Genomic DNA, 21,881 nt, shown 5'->3' with positions numbered 1-21,881 from the left:
GATGATTTAAATCATTGTGAGCATGTATGTTGTCACCATTCTTTTTTTTTTTGAGTTTATTTGGAGAGAGAGAAGAGGGAGGAAGAGAGAGAGAGCATGAGTGGGAGAGGGGCAGGGAGAGAGAGAGAGAGAATCCCAATCAGGCTCCATACTGTCAGCACAGAGTCCGACATGGGGCTTGAACTCACAAACCATGAGATCATGACCTGAGTCGGATGCTTAACCGACTGAGACACCCAGACGCCCCTATTTTGTCATAATTTTATCCACCCTTAATTTAATCTTCCCTTCTAAGGGTGTATGTGTTTAAACACACAGAAATCAATTTAGCAAATATAATGTAACTTCCATTTAGCAGTATTTGTCAACTATCCATTGAATAAGTCAATTAATATATAGCCTGCCACATTATCAGTTAATATATTGCCCCCTGTATTCTCAATTAGTATGTTACCTACTATGTTACTTGAGCTCAGAGATAGGAGACTATGGAGGGTCTGGTTGTTTCTGACTGGGAGATCCAGGAAAGTGCCAGGAGGAGGTAATCTCAATTGGGTCTGAGGGCATCAGGTACATGAAGAAGGAGCTGGAAGTCACTCTAAGCAGGGGCCACAAGGTGAAGCACCACCCAGAGACATGAAAGTACTTGGGAGTGTGAGAAATGATCGTAAGGCACATGGTGGAAAGTGCCTGCAGGTAAAATTAAAGCCTGAAATGCAGGCTGACGTCATGTCGTGGAGGTCCTACCAGTACGCTGAGGAGTTTCTAATTTATGGAGGGAACCCACAGCACAGTTTTGAGCATCAAATGTGATAACACGTGTGTTTTACAAAGAATATTGACCGCAGAGGAGAGAAGAAGAGAGACAAGTTAGGGGACTCTTGTGATGGCTCACACAAGACATGAGGACCAGGCAGTGGGGTTGGAGAAGAAGGGCTGGATTTCGGAATGGTGGGGAGGGTAAGCATTCAGGACTTGTAACCTGCTGATGTGGACGTGAGGGTGAGGGAGTGGGCAATGATGACCGAGCTAGACCGAGTTAGTGGGTGGTGACTCCATCCAACTGATTCTGACACCCATGAGGTCAGTGAGAGCTAGGACACATGCACATTTACAGCCCCTTCTGGGACGGGTCCTGTACCTAATGGCATCTGACACTAAAAGCATGTTAACAAGTGGGAAAAGTACTCAACTTCTCCCAGGGTAGAAAAGAAAATTCTAACAACGAGCTTCCAAATGGGAAACCAGACAGTTGACCAGAGGCGCTTCTAACAAAACTGGCAAATGTCTACCACCATCAACGTTCATGGGGGAGCGGTGAGGCAGAATCACAGGAAATAACAATTTTTAGTCAAATTTTCTGAAGTTTGAGCTTGTACATGATATTATCAGGGGTACGGGAAAAAGGCAACTGAAGTAAAGAAACCAGCTTACACATACGAGGTCCTGAGAGCAAGTGTGGCAACATGAAGCATGCGACAAATGGAACAGACCCTTTTCGAGTCACGGTTTAGAAGAAAATAAACCAAGTACTCCCACTAAAATCAACCCTCCCTATTGCATTATTTAAAAGTACGCAGAAACTTTTATCTATTAAGACAGGATCTATAAACACATGCAGTCCTCTTGTCCCAAATAGCTTGAAGCAGCTTCAGAATTTCAGATAGAAGTTTTTTATCATTTTCTTGTGGATCGGCCGAGCATCACCATAATAATTAAAGCAAAAAACATGTCAAAGCTCACTTGGCTGCTACAGCCATCGGAGGCACAGCTGTTGTGATTCTTAATGCATTTACAGTGCTTGCCAATGCTTCCCCCAACTCCCCATCCTTAGGCTTTCAATGGTTTTGCTTTGTTTGTTTTGTATCCTGTGGAACAGAAAATAACCTGCACTGATTGTGGCAATTGATTGACTCAGCTGGTGCCTCCGAATATGAAATGGGAACTGAAAAGCACATCTGAAAAGTGCGTGGGCTGGAGGTGAGCGGGGAGGGGGTGCCTCCACCCTGGACTGCGCACAGAAGCACGGACCAGCCGTGCCAGGCAATGGTTCTATCAGCTAATGGTTCTATCAGCCCCTGCCTCTGTTTTCAAAACCCAACAAAGACGCTGATGCGCACTGGTCTTAAAACTTTTCTAGAAGTGTGTACAATTCTCCCTATGCCAACCAACCTCCAGCAGGGGAGAGACAGGCACCACCAGGGAGGGCTGTTCTCCCCCACTCTTTGGTTGTCCCCTCAAAGGATCCACATCTGTCTTCCCAGCCAAGGGCGCCTCCAATCCAAGGGACATCTAAACCTGATCAAGGAATTATAACCGCAATGTCCACAGGCTGTGGGTGGTTTTCACGGGGTGGTTTTCTTTTAGGTTTCTTTGGCTTCCCTGAGGTGGGAGGCAAGTTAGCAAAAAACGGACTTTGAAGGGCAACTGAGATTTTTTTTTTTTAATTTTTTTTTTCAACGTTTATTCATTTTTGGGACAGAGAGAGACAGAGCATGAACGGGCGAGGGGCAGAGAGAGAGGGAGACACAGAATCGGAAACAGGCTCCAGGCTCCGAGCCATCAGGCCAGAGCCCGACGCGGGGCTCGAACTCACGGACCGCGAGATCGTGACCTGGCTGAAGTCGGACGCTTAACCGACTGCGCCCCGCAACTGAGATGTTTAATGAGACTTCCTTCTGAACTTGGCCACAACTTGGAACAAAAGCATCAAATGTTAACGTTGTGCTTCCACGTAACAAAATCAGCTATTTTAGTTAGAAAAAAGGGGGTGGGGGAAGGATGAGAGGGGAAAATATCCAACCCATACATTTCGTTTTTAAGCGTTATAAGGAGATAAATGCATAGGCTGTACTTCAGCCTGTAGATTTTAGCATAACATCTTCAATTTCCCAGTTTCAACTGAGCTGAAAAACATTTTCCATGTTCAATTATAAAATTAAAAACCAGTGCTCATACACTTGAGAAATATATAGGAGAGAGGTAGGTGGGGGTGAAAATAATAGTTTCCTAAACAGATTTAGATATATATGTACACACTGATTTTCATTTCCAGAGCAGGCTGCAAAGAGTTACTTAGGTTTATAAGTTTTAGCTCCAGTAATTGGAAAATAAATTTTGGTGCCCCAGAGCAATATTGATTATTAGCTAACGAAACAGTACCATCTGTGTTTTTCAGGACGCCCTATCTGGGAGTAGTTTTAAATTGCTGTCCTTCCTTTATCTTAATTTTATAATGATAGCAAAATGTGCTCTTTCAGAATTAAATGACTGTGGTCCTCCATAAGGTTAATGTCCTTCCTGCTTGGATCCCCAAAGGGATAGAAATTCGCTCTCCAACCCCACAGGGTCCCCAGGGAGGCTCTCTGTGGCAGTAAGGAGCATGCTGCTAGCTCAGTAAGTGACAGGGCCCAGGAAAGCCATGTCTAGGATGGGGCCTGTAGGTTCAGGGAGGAACAGCAGAGTCACCTTGACTCCAGCTGCTAAAGCCCCACGTCTGCAGGGGCAGGATGGCTCAGTCCTACCTCGTGATCCTTGTGCACAGCTATCTCCTTTCTCCTATTTTTGGCACAGAAAACCCACAGATTTTCCCCCGAGGGGTGAGCGCAGACGGCTCTTTGCTTGCTGGGAAAAAGAACAGTTCCTCTTCGGCAGCAATGTAAACAAACTTGCCCTTTCTGCTCGGTCTTTCTCCCGAGATCCCTGATCCGCTCTGTGATGACAACCTGCCATTTTCTGTCCAATTCAGCATGTTTACTTTTTTATTGGGATTCATGTCTGAGTTTCTTTTGAATCAAATTACTGCATTTCCCTGGTGAGATACACCATATGACGATCTTGTTAGAACAAAATCAAATATAAAATTTGCGCTCAGTGCTGCTCGGTCTCATCCCCCACCACATGTTTTCCCTGTTGTTTGGACACACTTCTGTCAGCTACTTGAACAGTAATGAGTCCTCCTCATGTTTAGGACGATTTTCAGACATTGCTGTCTTGGAAAAGATAAAGGCGAATTGGTTGAAACAGTGTCAACAGAGAGCAGGTCACTATTTCAAAACTATTTTACAACGTACATCGCTGGTCTTCTCCAATATACGTGGGTTGAAGAAAACCAGAAAGACAAACGGATTCATTTTGTTGAGTCAGAGCCGCAACTGAACACTTTCTTGACGTTTTATCCCCAGAGAGGTATCGTCATTCATTGCTTCAGTGAGTCCTGAAGCCAAGCATTCCATAGCATCTTTTTGAATGGGAACGGGGCGTTGTAGTTCACGTTACATTTTCTGTAAATAGTTTCCCTCTCTCCTTTACTTTTCCTGGTACTGATTATTATCTTTCAAGCAATTCCTGTGTGCCTCGTACAAATAAGGTTTACAAACTAGGTTGTGCTAAATAGTGCAGAAACGAGTCTCCATCCAAACACCGGAGAGACTCATGTAACCCGAGTGTTTCTTCGCTTCTCACGGCTTTCAGAGTGACGTTCAGTCAAGCTTCTTGGTGGGACGCTTTGTGATCAGACCCCTAGCCCTTCCTGGGATTCGGGTTCACGGCAATAATTGCCATTTCTGAGTATGCCACTTTGTCTTGCTTTTGTGTCCACCTGGAGTCTCCCTCTTCCACTTTTTCTTAGTTAACTCTCCCTTCCTTCCTTCCTTCCTTCCTTCCTTCCTTCCTTCCTTCCTCCCTTCCTTCTTCCCTCCCTTCCTTCTTCCCTTCCTTCCTCCCTTCCACCCTTCCTTCTTTCCTTCCTTCCTTCCTTCTTTCCTTCCTTCCTTCCTTCCTCCCTTCCTTCCTTCCTTCCTTCCTCCCTCCCTCCCTCCCTCCCTCCCTCTCTTCCTTTTAAATTTATTTACTGTCAAGTTAGCTCACACACAGTGTAACCTTGACTTCAGGGGTAGATTCCCGTGATGTATCACTTATATACAACACCCAATGTTCATCCCAACAAATGCCCTCCTCAGTACCCATCACCCATTTCTCCCTCCCCCCCACCCCTCTCCTCCATCAACCCTCAGTGTGTTCTCTGTATTTAAGATTCCCTTATGGTTTGCCTCCATCTCTGTTTGTATCTTATTTTTCCTTCCCTTCCCCTATGGTCTTCTATTAAGTTTCTCAAATTCCACGTATGCATGAAATCATGATATCTGTCTTTCTCTGACTTATTTTACTTAGCATAATACTCTCCAGTTCCACCCATGTTGTTGCAGATGGTAAGATTTCATGGTTTTTCATCACCAAGTAGTATTCCATTGTGTATGTATATACACATCTTCTTTATCCATTCATCAGTTGATGGACATTTGGGCTCTTTCCATAATTTTGCTATTGTTGAGAGTGCTGCTATAAACATTGAACTCCCACTCACTTTTTGAAGAAAGAGTCATTCTAGCCTGGTACCCCTAGGCTCAGCAGCGTGCTCCCAGTGTCAATGAAAGAACTGTTGCAAATCTATTTTGTGGGATTTAACCTGATGGCCGCGCCACGGTCCCTGCATGGCTGCTTCCTCCAGCGCAGTGAGCTTCCCATTGGCAGGGCAGAAAGTTTTCCACATCCCCAGCACCCAGCAGCAGCAGATTCACAGCACTGGCTTAGTACATGCTGGTGAATTAATGAGTGCAGCAACTTGTTGAATTAACCGCCCCTCCTCCATCTTTGGCTGCCAAAGACACCACCAGAAACTTTTTTTAAAAATAAAGAGCATTTTGTGGTCTGTAGTCACACCATTCCCTAGGACTTTCCTAATTTTGATATGAAAATACTCTTTAAGCAACAAAAGGTGACAGCATATATTTTGAAATACTTATTTTCTCCAATTCTTTGTCCATAGAATCAAACCTACCTACTTCCTTAAGTTACTTTTTAATGGGAACTTTTTTAAAAGTTTATTTATTTGATCGCTTCTCGGCCTTTGGGCTAAGATCAAGTGTAAAGTTTATTTATTTGAGAGAGGCAGAGACAGTATGAGCAGGGAAGGGGCAGAGAGAGAGGGGAAAGAGAGAATCCCAAGCAGGCTCTGCGCTGTCACCACAGAGCCCATTGTGGGGATTGAACTCAAGAAACCGTGAGATCATGATCTGAGCCGAAACCAGGAGTCGGACACTTAACTGACTGAGCCATCCAAGTGCCCCCATTTAATGGGAACTTTTGATGATACCTCAAACATGATAAGGAATCCACCTAGTGCTATAGATGAAGCAAAAATGTACTGTGCCACAAAGTGATTGGCTCATTCTATCCTCAGAGTGCTGACCACAAGAAATGACAGAGATGGACCGAAGCCACAAAAATGACACAGTCTCCCTGTAAAGCCCATTGTGTGAAGTCTTCTCTTGGATCTTACTATAAGTTAGCATGTTTCTCTTTTACTAGTTAAACCTTCAACTAAGTGCCGGATTCAATTCTAGTACTTATGATGCTAAATGAGTTAATCCCCACAACAAGCTTATGGGGTTGACACTATAGTTATTCCATTTTATGGATGAGGAAACTAAAGCCCCAGAGAGGTTATGTAGCTTGCCCGAGGTCACACAGCCAAAAAGAAGCAGAGCTGGGCTGGAATACAGGCAGTCCGGCACCAGAGCCTGTGTCCCAAACCATAGCCTCTCAGGACTCGATCTGTGAGAGTTGACACCACACCAGGCACACAGGGCACTCCTGATTTTCGGAGTCGATAAAACGAAAGAATGCATACTTGACCACGTGGTTCACAGAGGTGTGTTGCATTAGAGTTCTAAAAGCCAAATAAACTCAGAAAAATACACGCTTAAAGGTTTTCCAGGTTCACGCTAGAGTAAATGTCCCCTGAGGATTGAGAAAGTAAAGCAAGGTAACTGTAACCGGGGCCTTGCCCTGCCCTGTTGATTCCTGTCTGTTCAGTTGTGCCTCTAAAAACATGAGGGCATGGGATTCAGCGATGCACCAGGAAGGGTGGCCAGGGCAGGACTTCAGGTGGGACGCCCGGGGGGTGACCCTCGTCCCTGCAGCACCCCGCATATGGGTACCCCTGCACAAGTGTCACATGCCTTGTGCGTGTCCTGCCACGGCCCCCTCTCCTATGTCAGCGCCCCACCCCCACCCCGCGCCGCCCCATGGTGGCAGCGGGAGGTGGGGAGACTTAACCTGAAAGTTACAGAGCGCTAGGATTATCCCCAAGAGAACTCTCCATTTTGCAACTCTCCCCATAATACCTTCCTGTTTGTTCCTGCTTCCCTCGCTAGTGTAGGTTCTTTTAAATTTTCTTCCCTTTCTTCTTCTTTCCTTTAAAAGAACCCAACCGACTGGTAATGGTTTGGGTGTTTAAAAGTATTTGAAAGCATCTCTACCCCCAGTTTATTGAGATATAGTTGACATGTAACATTGTGTAAGTTTAAGGTGTGCAGTGGGATGATCTGGTATACATATACGTTACTTTTCAGCAGTCTTCTCTGATCCACTGAATGTAGAGAAAAAAAAAAGTTCTTTGAAATGTAATTAATACAACATTTTATTTCAGAGTGCAGCAATCCTTAATAAATCCTCAATTTTAATAGGTTTAAAATGAGTATCTGCTGTTTTAGTTTGCACTTATAAATCATATTTCTTCAGGAAATATGAATGGGAAATGATTTTTTTGTGCACTTTCAAATAGGCATCATCTACAGTGTGTTACAGGAAGTCTCGAGGTATTTTGATACAGTTCATGAAAAACTGGACTCAGGTTATTTTATGAATTGTTATTTGAGCCTATAACTAATCTCTTTGACTTTAACATCTTTAATAAACACTTGAGCAATGTATGCATTCAGAATATTGGAGAGAACTGAGACATTATCTCTGTTTGTTAGGCTTCTATTTTCTCCCTAACCTAATTTTGTCTTTCATAAGATATTAATGCTTTTGGAAGCCTTATTCCTAATCCTATGAATTCCTAAGCTAGCCTTTAAAAGTGCATGAGGAAATATGCAAAGGCAGTCAGTTTCACCGAGTTAGAAGTTAAATTGTTAAAGGTAGATGTAAGAATTTCAGGGTTGCTAAAATGCAGAACTTTATCTGAAACTACTGCCTGGACTGAAATCCAGCCCTCAAGGCCTGGTTTGCATTAGTCTCTGTGGCTCAGCAGCCTTCTGAGCCGAGGTCACTGGGAACACACGAGGATGCCCTTGTCAGTAGAGCGGAGCGTGTGTGTCTGTCCATTTGTCCGCATTGGCCTAAAGAGCCAGTCTTAAAGAAGCAGAGCAGTGGGGCAGATCTGGCAGCTGTAATGAAATCTTTGGCAACTCAGCTGAGAAACGGAGCTAAACTCAAGACAACGCAGCATCTGGGGCATGAAAGGAAGTATCATGAGGTCCCTGAGAGGAGAAAGAAGCAGAGTTTGAAACTTGCAGGGTAAGAGGCGGGAGGAAGTGATTTTTAAAATACTCTTTTTATTTTTATCTTAGAGAGAGAGAGTGCGAGAGTGAGGGAGAGGGGCAGAGGGGGAAAGAAAGCATCTTAAGCAGGCTCTGTGCTGAACTCCAACGCGGGGCTTGGTCCCATGACTCTGGGATCACGACCTGAGCCAAAATCAAGAGACAGACGCTCAACCCACTGAGCCACCCAGGTGCCCCTAAAATACTCTTAATTCCAGACAAAATGTTTTGCAGCTTTGAGGTGGTTAGGTAAAGGCAGTACCGGAAACACATTCTAAAACGTAAAAAGCTACGATGTATATATAACCTTGTTTTTATTGTATGTATGCTGCTACTTTTTCTTCACCAATGAGTGTGAACTAATTTTACTCACTAAGGTACACAGAGAAGTCCTCCCCCTCACCAGCCACCACCCCGCCCCGCGGGCGGGCCGGGGCCAACACACACTCCAGTGATGGTACGCCTCTTTGAAACAGATTTCTTCAGATCAGTTAATTGCCTCCGGTTCCTGAATGACTTGCCAACGGAAGGAATTAGCTAACGACGGAGCAGGTAAGGTAGGAGCACGTCACCATGCCTGGAGATGCTCCCGAAAGCTGCCTGCCCTAGATCCCGCTACAGCCACATGCTCTCTGGGCTGGAGGGACAACAGCTGTCACAGCCGTGACACGAGCCAGTCCCTTCACTGTGGTCTCATCTCCAGCACATGACATCACTGGTTGGCCTGTAATTGTGTTAAGGGGGCAGTTTCTTCCCGGACAGCCACCAAAACAGCATTAGGACTTCACATCATTCTTAATCACACAAAAAGCCAAGAAGGATAATCACGAATGGGGGGAGAGACCCTGGCAGGCCTCTGTTCTTGCTGCGCTTCTGGGCAGTAAGGGAAAGGGATCCTCCCTCCTCTCTGCATTTTACGTACATTACCTTCCCAGCAGTAAGTCTCCTCGCCAGGTCGAAACGGGTGTCTGGATGAAATACAGGGTCCCGTCGCCCCGCTGCAGCAGTGGGGAGCACAGTGCCTGGCAGCAGGCCCGGGGGGCCAAGAAGGAGCCCCGCGCGCGGAGCTGGCTCTCACCTCGTATTCCTCCTTGAAGCCGTAACCCTCGGCACACTTCATCTGCGTGATGTGTTGGAGCAGGTCTGCCACGCGGATGGCGGGGTGAAGCTGCCCGGTCTGGTAGGGCACGTCGGCCGGCTCGCGCTTCTTGTAAGTATGGGACTGCACCAGGCTGCTGGTGTCGCTGGCCATCGTGTGGCTTTCATCTGGGAAGAGAAGGCCATGAAGGGCGTGAGGGAGGCCCAGCGGGGCCCCCGAGAACGTGAAGAAGATGCTGGCGCCATCCCTTCCACCTACGGCCACCACAGTCCCTACGGTGGTGGCCCAGCCAAAGAGGAAAGTTAAATGTTTAGAAACCTGAATGGGATTGGCGATACTGATAGGCATGAGGCAGAGATCTCCGTTTTTACAAAGCAGTCCAAACGATATATCGCTTTCACAAAGCTAGTTGGGAGGAACCCTTCAGCCTTTGGGTGCTGAGGTTTATGGAAGTTTCAGCCTGAAACTTCACCAAGGCCTGGCGCGAAGCCAGCCTTGTATTTATTCTTCCAAAGATCCGTTGACCAGTTTGTATGATGAAGTAAACAAACTCCGTACAAATGTTCCGTGAGCAAAATAAAAGTGCACAGAATGGGTTGGCTTATAAAGCTAGCGATGAAAACATGAACTTGACACATGAAATCCAAGGAAAGCGGAAATTGAAAACGGAACTGGGTCTGATGGGTCCCTTGCATGCGCCAGTGACGGAAAGCTTGACAGAAGACTGTGGACCAGCACATCACACATGGAATGTTCTACAAGAGCTAACATGCAGGCCGGCACGCAGCAGAACCAGCTGGCTTTGTCCGAATCTACAGATAAGACACACACTCCCGATCCCTCCACACCTTTTCCGTGGGCGAATGGGGGAACTTACCATTGATTGGCACTTTTAAGAAGGTACATATCAGGAGAAAAGAGGAGGAGAAAAAGGAAACAGGGCATAAGCAATAGTACTGTGTGAATAATTACAGGTTGTTTTAATTCTGTGCTTTACTTTTATAGTTAAGCTTTCTCTTCGTAGGTGATCAGAGGTCAAAGCCTCAAGTCTCCCATCACGTTAGGATGGGGGTGTCTTATTCAAACACTCAATAACAAAAAGGAGGCTAAAATAGTATCATAATCGCTTTTTTATCCCCCATGAACTAAGTAACGACTAGATAAAAGTCTTACTTGTACTTGACACATTTTCTCATTTAAATTCCTCGAACAGGTCAAACCAAATGGTACGACAAAACTAATGTCAAAATTTGGTCAAATAAGCCTAAAGAGGCTATTTTAACGGAAGACTCCTAGCAAATTAGATTAATGAACTGCAGAAATTGTAGCTTTGGAAAAAAAAAAAAAAAAGTCTTACGCAGGAAGGTGCTATTAGATTAAGAGTTGGACGTGCTACAGGTTAGCTCATTATAGTGCTGAATCCCTTTAGCCGTTTTGTGACTGAGGATGTGTCTCACAAAATACAATGCTCCCTTCACTTAAAACGAGAATGTTAAATCAAAATTGAGTTCAGGTATAAAGAATTAAAGCATCCATAAAAAACGGGTATGTTCATTTTTAAAAAAAATTACCAGATTGTTTGTCCATATAGGGAATTCAGCCATAGGTATTCTTTCTTTCTTTCTTTCCTTTTTAATTTTTTTTTAACTGAGAGATTCAGCTCCAAAGGAAATTTAGCTCAAGGACACTCGGTTAGCTGGGCCTGGTTTTCAAACCTCAGTACTATCTGCATCGCAAAGCACCTGGGGATGCATGGTATGAAAGGTGGGACACAAGTGTAGTTATGTTGCTGTTGCTGAAATGGCACCTGGGTCACTACAAGGTGGCTAAAGACACAAAGACAAAATAAAAAAGGGTGGTAAGTTGATTTTATGAGTTGGTCTCTCATTTGGATTTGCTTTGAAATGTAGCCACTCAGATGTTCCCATTTTATTAGGACAGCCGCGAGTAAGCCGGGATGTTTTCACATCACATTTGCTTGCTGGCGACTGCCAAGCTCATCAAGGGGGTGCAGGGTCCCTGCTGAAGTACTGAGCCCGTGGAGCTTTTAGCCACTCCAGCAGGAAGTCCTGTTCTTTATACTAAAATAAATGGAACATTAATTAGTTTCCCCCCTGTGCATCTCTCCTCTCAGTTCTGTACCTTTTGGGAGGAACATAATTAAATGGCCTCCATTGTGGACTGACCTTCTAAACTTCCCACACAACTCTGGTCCTAGGGCCAGGCATTCTTGGAAGGTTTAATTCCCAGAGCGACAACCACTGTTACCATTATGCTCGTCACCACCCCGCCCCCACCCCCGCTGCATTATGATCTTGGCCTCATAACTAGTGTGCGGACCCATCTTTATGCATTTAAACGCTACCGAGGCCATCTAAGAAATGAGTGCTATTATCGAGTACATAGATATCGAGGGGGGAATAGAAGGTTTCTCGTGCCATATGTGTTATGAAACTGGGTCACCTACCCTATTAGAAATTTTTGATTCCACCAAAATTAGTGATTCGTGATTAAAATTAGCGATTTAATTAGTGATTTTTAAAAAGAATGATCACTGATAACATATATATCATTCGTCACTGATTTCCTGTGTTTGCCTAAAAATTATCCACTAACAATGTTTTTCAGTTACAAATTTTGCCTAAGAGGAAATCAGGAACACAGCTTCTCACTAACAGTTCTGATGGTTTTTGAAGAACTGGGAATTAATTCTACCTATATCCTTTAATAGATTATCTTGAATTCTCAACAAACCAGCTGAAAGAACTAGAATTGAAATGAGTGCTATGTTTCTGAGTGCTATTATATCTACTTATCCTGATATCAGTATCTATTAGCATTTATTTACCGAGAAAGACCTATATCTATCAATCATTATCTGTCTACATAGCTACCTATCAATCTCTCTCCCTCTCTCTCCCTTACTCTCTCTCTGTCTCTCTTTTTGTCTTGGCAAGACAATGATGTAAAGGCGTACTAAGACTCTGTACGTTAAGCTGGGCACCTTAGCACATAAGAATAAAAGGTGGAGATAACAGAGGATCTTAGGGTGCCAAGCTCCAAGTCACAAAAATTTTGTGAGCATTTGCTCGTCTTAATTGTAAATTGCAATAGCGTTGTTCCCCAAATGTGCCAGAGTAGATGTACAGCTTATCTTCTTCCCATGGTGTCAAGGGATAACCTCATTAATGCTTACTATGCGATATACAGACTCACATTTGCACCAAACTCGTGGGGGGAACAGTTCGCAAGCACTGCTGTGTGCTGCGTTGGTACATATGTAAGCCAGATGTGATCACACTTACTTGTCAATCTGGCTGACTTACTTTTCACAAACGTACATCATGTTTGCTACTTGAATTGTCTGTTCAAGTGATTCCCTTTTGGTAGAGAAGCCTAACCAAGTTTAAAAGATGTCATTAGTGTTTGTAATAACAAAGCAGCGACTTTAAAAAATGATATTTGTTTAATAAGCTTATCTTAATCCTGCTGTGCAATCTGAACATTTTCTTCCCTCTGACGGTGCACAGCTCAGCCCTCCCTACTCCAGCTCCCCCAAGGTCAGAACGTCTACTGGAGGAGCTGCAGGATGAATGCCACGGCACACAAAGAAATCGCAAATCTTCGCTTCTCGAAAGATTCTGCAAATGTCATCTGCATGTAGATTACATTGTTCGGGTGCCTAAAATTAGCTTGTGCCCCTTACGTATGAAAAGAATAAAAATGCAGCCTTCTCCCCTTATAGCTGGCACTCTAAGGGGGGGGGAGGGGGGTTGGTGAGCTCTGTTTGTTAGCCCTCAAAATGATGCAAATTCAAAAATTTGGGTTTATGTCCGTTCTCAAACTTCTGTCTGAGTTCTTATGGAACTCAGGCCACAAACTTGCTTAAGCCCAGAAAACACCGTAAGGAAAACAAATGACCCTCTATGCGAAAATCGTAACAACTCAGAGAAAAGAGAAGCACAGGGGGAAAAACTGTGTTGCAAAGATATCAACCCTTGTAAAGAGAATTAGGAAGCAGAAAGTCGAACAGCTGTGGATGAAAGTCTTGCTACGGTGAATTGGTATATACCTTGAAGTTGTTTGTGTTGTGCTCCTTTTTGGTAAGGTTAGTAGTAGAAAGAGAACACAGCTGTGATACACTTAGGTTATTTATGCATCTCAAATGCAATAGCAGCTCATGTTGGTTTGGTTATAGCCAGGTAATGCCATTTCTCCAAAACCCTCTTACATGGGACAAACGGGATTTTTTTTTTTTTTTTTTTTTTTTGCAGCTCCTGGCTGGGAACAGCTTATATTTTCACTGCATTCTGCCCCACTGGGCTAACATTTTATTTCATTTCTCGTGACATCTGACACATAATACACCATGTGATTATAAAGTGCCATCTTGTCACTTTGCTGCTGAGAACATCAGCTCCTTTGAAATTCCAGCATGTGACAGACACTTTGGAATGCTGGGGCGGGGGCCGTGAGTGGCGTGGAGGAGGGGTAGGGGGCCAAAACTCGACTGTGATCATTTTTCTGCATAACATTTGGCATAATCAGAAAAAATGCTATTTTTGAAATTTAAGTTTTTAGTGCTTAGTGATAAGTGAAAATAAGAAGTGATTTTTACTTTTACGACCTCATATTACAGAATTCAGCTCTTAGAAATACACAGCTGAGTGATGACATACTTGTTTTTCCTTGGGATCAAATCTGACTTGAAGTTCTGAACACAGAAAGGGAAAATACTAGAGCTGGGATCGTTCATTTGAGTCTTTTGGTATCATTTCCAACATAACATGAGGCTAACCCTTCTTATCAATGGAGACTGTTTGGAGAAAGTCTTTTTATTATCTCTGCCCTCCCCCCAGGCCACCCGCCACCCCCTTGTCCTGCTTACAATCACTGCATCATATAGACTAGAACTCCAGGCTCCTACAGAGTGGCCACTGACTTTGTAAATTACTCCTGCAATAAACTGTGATAAAGGGAAATGTTCTCACCTAAAATTGCAGTTGGCACAAATGGGTCTGTCATACATCATAAGCAGGTCAATGCAGAGAAAGTAAAAAGAGAGAGAACAGTAAATGACTGATGAAAGGCCCCCCACTTTTCCCGCAGAAAGCCATAGAAAGCATCGGGTTACAACACATCACACATATTAAGCTCCTAAAGCATCATGGACAGCAAAGTGAGAGCGTGGACTGATACTGATTGCTAAGGGGTTATGCACGGATGCAACAGTGGAAGAATCTGTTACCTGGGTAGTAGGAATTGGGCACCGATGTGCTCAGTGTATTCGTTTTCATTGTGAAGGATGATGGTGAAGACACAGCTGTAAAGGAGAGAAGAACTAGTCAGCAGTTGCAGGAGGCAAAGCCTGAAAACACAGCCCTCCAAGGTCACTCAGAAGGACACCATACTGGTAGAGACTTGACTGAAGAAACGCCAGACATCTAGGGAAGCCTATGTGGTCAATCTTATCATTCCCTGCTGTCTCCAGGGAATCACTTGTATTTTAGAGGCAGGTACCCTTTTATCGCTTAAAAGGTTTTCTTACCCCACAAATGAGGAAAAACCCCCATAACCTCTGCCGCCATTTTGAATCGAGAAATTCATTAGACTTTTATTTTGACTTCTAGCCTTTGCTTGTAGAATTCTAGCATCACACCAAGTTGTTTTTTTTTTTTTTTATTTTTTTAAACTACAGGTATGAGAAGGTGTCTACAGTTGGCTTTTGAAGAATTTTAATGTCAATTTTTGCAGTTTGCTAACTCCTCTCCTTCCTCCTATTTTGGATATTCTGAGAACTTTCCATAAAGTTATGACCTGGTTTATGAAAAATAAAGGTGATGTTTCATGTGCACTATATTTAAGACAAAAGCTGCATGCCTGTATATCGCTCTATCAGTCTTTTAAATCTTTATAAAAAATGCTTATTTTTCTTTGAAACTTTCCTCCGAAAGATTGAGGATTTAACTCTTAGACCTCTTCTCTCTCCCTGTTATGGAGAGGGGAAGTCAATCCCATCCAATTTATCTGATTTCATTTAAAGTGGATATTTCCTTTTCTAAAAGTAGTTTGTGAACTCTCTTCAACATCTTAATTGATTAGTGCTTTACAATCACTTTAATTTCATTAAAGTGTAAAGATATGGGGCGCCTGGGTGGCGCAGTCGGTTAAGCGTCCGACTTCAGCCAGGTCACGATCTCGCGGTCCGTGAGTTCGAGCCCCACGTCGGGCTCTGGGCTGATGGCTCAGAGCCTGGAGCCTGTTTCCGATTCTATGTCTCCCTCTCTCTCTGCTCCTCCCCCGTTCATGCTCTGTCTCTCTCTGTCCCAAAAATAAATAAACGTTGAAAAAAAAAAAATTAAAAAAAAAAAAAAAAAAGATAAATGATTTGACTGTGCTCAAGTGTTTAAGCTGGTTAAACGTAAATCTAAATCTTAACTTTCTGATGTAGTTATATGATTTATTTGATGCTAAAGTTTTGGATCAGGACACTAATACCCAATTACATCATTTTATTATGGGAAGAAGTACTAAAAACCTGTGTTTAGGTACTAAACACAGTACTAAATACAGTACTGAACTCAGTACTAAATACAGTACTAAAAACCTGTGTGTTATCTTTATTCTGCTGACACGTTAATATATTTTAGCTCTCCTAAAGCAGTTCCTTCATGACGGTGTTTTTAAACTTCTGCTTATATTTTTAAAATGTAGAATTAATAAATGACAGACCAAGAACCAGAATCCAGACTGCCTGTCATTTATAAGATATTTTTCTAAATTAAAGAGGTATCATATTTATAACGCATGTTTATGGTAAACTGCCAGGAAAAAAGAGAGCAACTGATGAAAATAAGAACAAAAAACCTGAGTACTTGTAAAATGTGCTAGGGTCAGCGAGAAGAACGCCTATTACCTGCAGACATTTTTATGTCATTGGTAAACATGCGCAAAGCAGATACAAAATAGCCGTGTTTATTTTCACCTTTTAAAAAAATGTATTTTAAATACTCTTGTCTTTTGTAAAAATTAAGCCCAATCCCACCATACACATTTATTTTCCCCCTGGCATAACATATTAAAAGAAAATGGTACAGGGGCACCTGGGTGACTCAGTTGGTTGAGTGTTCAACTTCAGCTCAGGTCATGACCTCACGGTTTGTGAGTTCAAGCCTGGTGTGGGGCTCTGTGCTGACAGCTCAGAGCCTGGGGCCGGCTTCGGATTCTGTCTCCCTCTCTCTCTCTACCCCTCCCCTGCTCACACTCTGTCTCCCTCTCTCTCTGCCCCTCCTCCACTCACGCTGTACCTTTCTGTCTCTCAAAAATAAATAAACACTAAGAAAAAAATTTAAAAGAAGATGGTACAACTCCCATTTGCTTTGGTAGACAGATCCCCCATTCTCATAAATATTCTTGTGCTTATTTTTAAATTTTCCAATTTCATTTTTTTTCAGTGTCTCATTTCTAAGAGCTACTTGCCTCATGACCCTAAAAGATGTCAGACGTACCCAGACTTGCAATTGGTTTGGGGCTGGAAGCCTAGGGGTCTAATGAACCCCTCTCCTGCACATTTCCTCCCTCAGCAGCTCGCCTTTTATTTTGAAGGCACTAAGACAGCACTACGATAAAGTCTGCTGTCAGGGTCACTCCTGATGGTTGGGGATTCGATGGTACCTTGTCATTGCTCAAAGAGTGGGGGACAAATGGAACGCCTATTGCTGTGTTTCCTCCTCCACTGGCTTTATTGACAGGAGGCACAAAATAATGGCTCATGGCAGATGAGCCATGGAAGCTGATGCTGGTTTCTGCTGCTGCCTCTTTGCCTGAGCATGTTTGGATTTCTACAGATACTCTCACTTTTTGAAAAGTAACTGCCAAATTAAATTTCCTGTCCAGAGGCAAATATCCCCTGTTGTTCAAACTTCAAAAGCCTAGAAACTACTCATGTAGGTTTCCACTCTGGGCAAGTAGTTCCTAGTAAATTTATGCGTGAGGAGTTTCACCATGAAATAGGAAATTTGGAACATTAATGGGTTATCCTAGAAAGTGAGAACACCTTTCTGTGTGGCCTCTTTCATAATGACATTGAAGAAATGATCACTACTACCAGGATTCTGACCCTGTTGGTGGTAGGCGGGACTCTTCCCATCCCAGCCTACAAGAGTGCATCGCAAATTGTTTTTATTTGGTCACTGAATGCAATACACATACATATATATATATATATACGTATATACATATATATATACACGTATATATATGTACATATATATGTACATATATATATGTATATATATATAAACTATTTGATACAAAAAAAAGAGAAGATTCTATGAAAAAAGGGGATGTAGTTTCTGGGATACTGGAGTACTATAGATTATGTCACCTGCACTGAAAATGACACCAAAGGGCAAAGAGCAATGACCAAGGGTGAGGAGCGCCACCCTCCCCACTGGGGTGACAGCTGACAGACATGCTTGCTGAACCCTTGCTCCACTGGGCAAGGTGTGCATGTAGTAGAACAAATGTAGTGCCTCTAAGTAGGAAGAGGTAGGCAACTACAGCCACCATAAACAGAAAGCAGTCAGCGGCAGAAGTCTCTGGAGCCTCACTGAATGTAGGAGAAAGGCAAAGTGTGGGAGAGGTGGACACTGACCACACAGTGATGGAGAAGGGGCTGGGAGATGGGGGGAGGCGCCTGGGAGCTGCAGAAAAAGAACAGGCCAAGTGGGTGGTCAGGACGCGGCATACATTGTCCACGCTGGTATAAGGCCTCTCCCTGCTCCCCAGCCCCTGAGACCCCAATTCTGTGCTTCCCAGTCACGGTTCCAGCCTTTCTGCACGGTGATAGCTGCATTTTTGTTCCATCCTCTTGCTGAATTTTGCAGCCAGCATCAGCAGCAGTCGGTGGGCATGGATTTCACACAGGAAAGAAACCTCTGACCTTGAACCCAGCATGGCCATGCACTACAGAATCAGGCATCCAACGTGGGACTTACTTCTGGTCTCTGAGAAGATCACCAGGGACACAACAACTGCTCCTTTTTGTTCTTCATATACTCAATCTGATTGGTAGCTTTCTAAAATAATGCCTTGTACCTGGATCACAGGTGGTAGTACGGGAAGGTATTAGCTGAAACTCGGTTTACCCACCTGGTGTGAGATGGAAGACTTGTGAAGCGCAAATACAGTTTAACTTATTAATTGCCGCTGATAGCCCTATAATAAAGGCAGAACCTGTCAGCTAAACAAATAAACAACTAACTTGTTACTCAATTTAGCGAACTGTTTTAGAACAGGCTTCACTGTGCAATTCCACACCTGGCTAGCTTACGAACAGGAACTCAACAACAAAAAGGTTGATGAGAAGCAGGTGCCTTCTCCTTCAAGAAAAAAAAAAGCCTTCTCATTAATGCTCTCTGAGGCTTTATAGAAACTTAATTGTGGCTACCTGTGCTCCCTGCTCTGGTCCTACCATCTTCGCAGTATCATCCGTTCCTAGGCAATCCAGCGCTCCCAGAGAAGTTTTCAGAATCACTTAAGGGGATGGAGAAACCAACAGGGCATAAGGATTCTTCAGGGAGTTTTATTTTTTTGTTTTTTTTTTAATTGCCCAGGACTATCCAGTATGCTGAAGAACCACAGAAATGTATTAGAAGCTAAGAAATGTAGGTACTTACATCTCCCGTTCAGATTGTGCGTGTCCATGAACGAGAACGCCTCGTCGCAGTTGGTGCCTTGCTCGGCATAGCTCTTGTCCATTGAGTTCACCATCACGGTCATCTCCTGCCGGGTGCTGCTCATTGTCTCCTTCCGCTTCTTGGCTAGTTTCCTTAGGACAAAGAGTTCATTATATAGACATGCAATGTGAATGGAAGATGGGGCCTTGACATGTGTATTGAGTGCAGGAATAACTTCTATGGAGTTACTGGTATTCATTCAAAACATCTATTTATGGCGGCTTTTAGATGTCAGGTTCTCTGCCAACTGCACGGACACAGAGATGAAAAACATCCTCTGCCCGTCCTCAAAAAACCCACAGTAACATCAGGAATATACAGCCTAAAAATATTACTTTCTGTGTTCCTGCTATACGCTAAATTAAAATGACCAATGGCCCTAGCACAATACAATCATAATCTATTTTACTGAGAAGCTTCTAGAGTTACTTTTTACTATATTTTTTTCTACATTCAGTGTCAAAGAGTAGATCTCCTAGTAAATATTTGCCAAACAAAACTGAAATAATCCAGGGACGGATCTAGGAGGCGTATTGTAGAACTAAAAAACAAAAGTAGGCAAGGAATGAAGAGAGGAGTGCAACTGGGTGATGTGCAGAAAGGGAGAAGGCATGACACACAGCCTACCCAGGGCAGGGGAGCTCAGGCCTCGGGTGCATCGGATGGCATATCCTGACTTCTCAGATGGCTGTGACATGACTAAATTCCCCATGACTCCAGACTAGTTCCTCATCCAGGCAGGTCAACAGAGCAAAGGGTAATGGAAATTTCAAGGTGTTGGTGTCCCGTGGAGAGTTTAGCAAAGGAGTAAGTCCCTATGTCCCTCCCTCCATGGAAGAGAATACAAAAAGGTCACGGAAGTTAGAGAGATTTCCCATTATTTTAGAGACACGGTTTAATTCTGGCCTCTGCATCCTGCTCAGTGACCGTCAAAGACTCATAATCTCAAGTTACAGATACCTGGACAAAGCCATAAAAACGTAAGGGAAGTGACACACAAATAAAAAGATGAAGCAAATTTTTACAGTTCTTACTACCGGAGGTTGTTTTATGTACCTGGGACAGCCAAGAATAGAATGAGAGATGCTTAAGAGAAAGGTATAAAGTGAGAAGGTTTAAGACTATCGCACCATAACGCCAAAGATATTACGTCCTAAAATATTCTAATTCCGCCTAAGCACTCAGCAGCATTTACAAAAGAAAATGGCAGCTATTTCTAGTAAATCATCTTGACTCTGATTGACCTAGGACACAGCAGAATTTAAAATGAGTCACATAATCAAAATCACGCCCATATTAGGTGATTGCTAATGCAATGTAAGACATTGACAACATTAGACCATATGGATAATCTTTATTGTCATTTCCAAATGCCACATAATCCAAATGCTTTCTTGCCTGTAGTTATAATAATCTTTTAATTTCATACTTTGAAGGCAGAAGGGTTGCATTAATAAGTTGCCCTTTTTATGACTAAAAGTTGTGGGAGAAAAAGATCCATTTTAAACAGAAAAATGAAAATCATCTATAACTTCTATGACAGCGTTAAAATTGTAAAGATTTTAAAAAGCAACCCGGAGTGGCTTCTCTGGGAGCTGGCATTCTTCTCTTGCCAGCGTGCAGACCGTGATGGCCTTCTCTGAAGCCCACCCTACCCCCCACCCCCCGCCTTATTTTCTAGCCTGCCATGCTAGTCTGAGCTTGGTTGTTCTCAACAGGTGTTCTGGACAGAGGCAGCAACCGGGCTCAGGTTCCGCAGCGGTGGGTACAATAACACATTTTCTCTGCACTTCTGAATCTGGAAGCTCATTGGGAAAGCATTCTTCAGCCAGGTCCCCCCAGGAACACTGAAGTGGAGGACTGAGATAATTAGCTCCATAATTCAGGCAAAACATTCCCTTTACAAAACATCCCCTTTATGCTGGAATGTCTTTGATTTGTTGTGGACTGATTTATGCAGATACCTGCCTCAATAGTCTGTTTCGTTCTGCCTATGAAGAAGGGCATTGCCAAGTTCACCAACCTTCCCTCTGTCTTTTCTTGTTTGTGTTCTAACCTAATCCTTATAGGTTAGAAATGACAGCGAATGTGCTTCTGGTGGTGAAGGGGGTTGGGGGATGTGTGCACCAATAAAAGCTAAGCTTTGGACTGGAAAAGAACGATCTCCTTGCTAATCCTCCATCTGTGTGGATGAATGTCAGTGACGTCAAGCTACGTACTTCATTGCTGATCATCTTTAAGCACAAAAGAATCCCATTAAGGACCCATGAGAGCCAGCTCGAATCAGAGGTCCTGTCAGAGACCCACAGCTTTAAGTTTATATTAAGCACATACTCTGTTCATGAACCTTTTTCAAAACCCGGATCACAATGCCCTTAAGCTCTAGCAGATGGATCCTCCATGGAGGTCCCAGACACTGTCAATTTTGGGAAAAAACAGAAATCCAGATTTTATGTGGAGTCCTTTAATTTTTTAAATGTTGTCAAATCATTCAAATTCGAAAATTAAAGCACAATGTGGCCCCAGCAAAAGAATACTTCTGCTCTCCATTAATGTAGGAGCACTCATATACGTATTAGAATGGAAGGGAGTGGAACTAACATATAATGCCCAATAGAAAGTGTGTGACAGTACTTTACAAATGTTATCTCATCT

At 43.4% G+C, this 21,881-nt stretch overlaps 1 protein-coding gene across 9 annotated transcripts in view; it reads right to left on the bottom strand.

The window, feature by feature from the left end:
• The window catches only part of PTPRM (protein tyrosine phosphatase receptor type M), an 806,292-nt gene that overhangs the window by 130,751 nt on the left and 653,660 nt on the right, over window positions 1-21,881 (bottom strand). For 5 of the 9 annotated variants that reach the window (XM_040479372.1, XM_040479375.1, XM_040479376.1 and 2 more), the window contains 5 exons: window positions 19,167-19,318; window positions 14,735-14,809; window positions 14,478-14,504; window positions 10,364-10,375; window positions 9,466-9,653 (listed from right to left, as the gene is read on the bottom strand). In XM_040479372.1, coding sequence (XP_040335306.1) covers window positions 9,466-9,653; window positions 10,364-10,375; window positions 14,478-14,504; window positions 14,735-14,809; window positions 19,167-19,318 — 454 coding nt within the window. The remainder of the gene's footprint in view (window positions 1-9,465; window positions 9,654-10,363; window positions 10,376-14,477; window positions 14,505-14,734; window positions 14,810-19,166; window positions 19,319-21,881) is intronic. The other 4 variants (XM_040479374.1, XM_040479377.1, XM_040479379.1 and 1 more) reach the window with 2 other exon arrangements.

The sequence above is a fragment of the Herpailurus yagouaroundi genome, unplaced genomic scaffold, assembly GCF_014898765.1.
Source record: "Herpailurus yagouaroundi ecotype Mexico unplaced genomic scaffold, PumYag 142, whole genome shotgun sequence".
Classification (NCBI taxonomy): Eukaryota; Metazoa; Chordata; class Mammalia; order Carnivora; family Felidae; genus Herpailurus; species Herpailurus yagouaroundi.
Note: the sequence above shows the minus strand (reverse complement) of the source record. Positions and strands in the feature narration are given on the sequence as shown.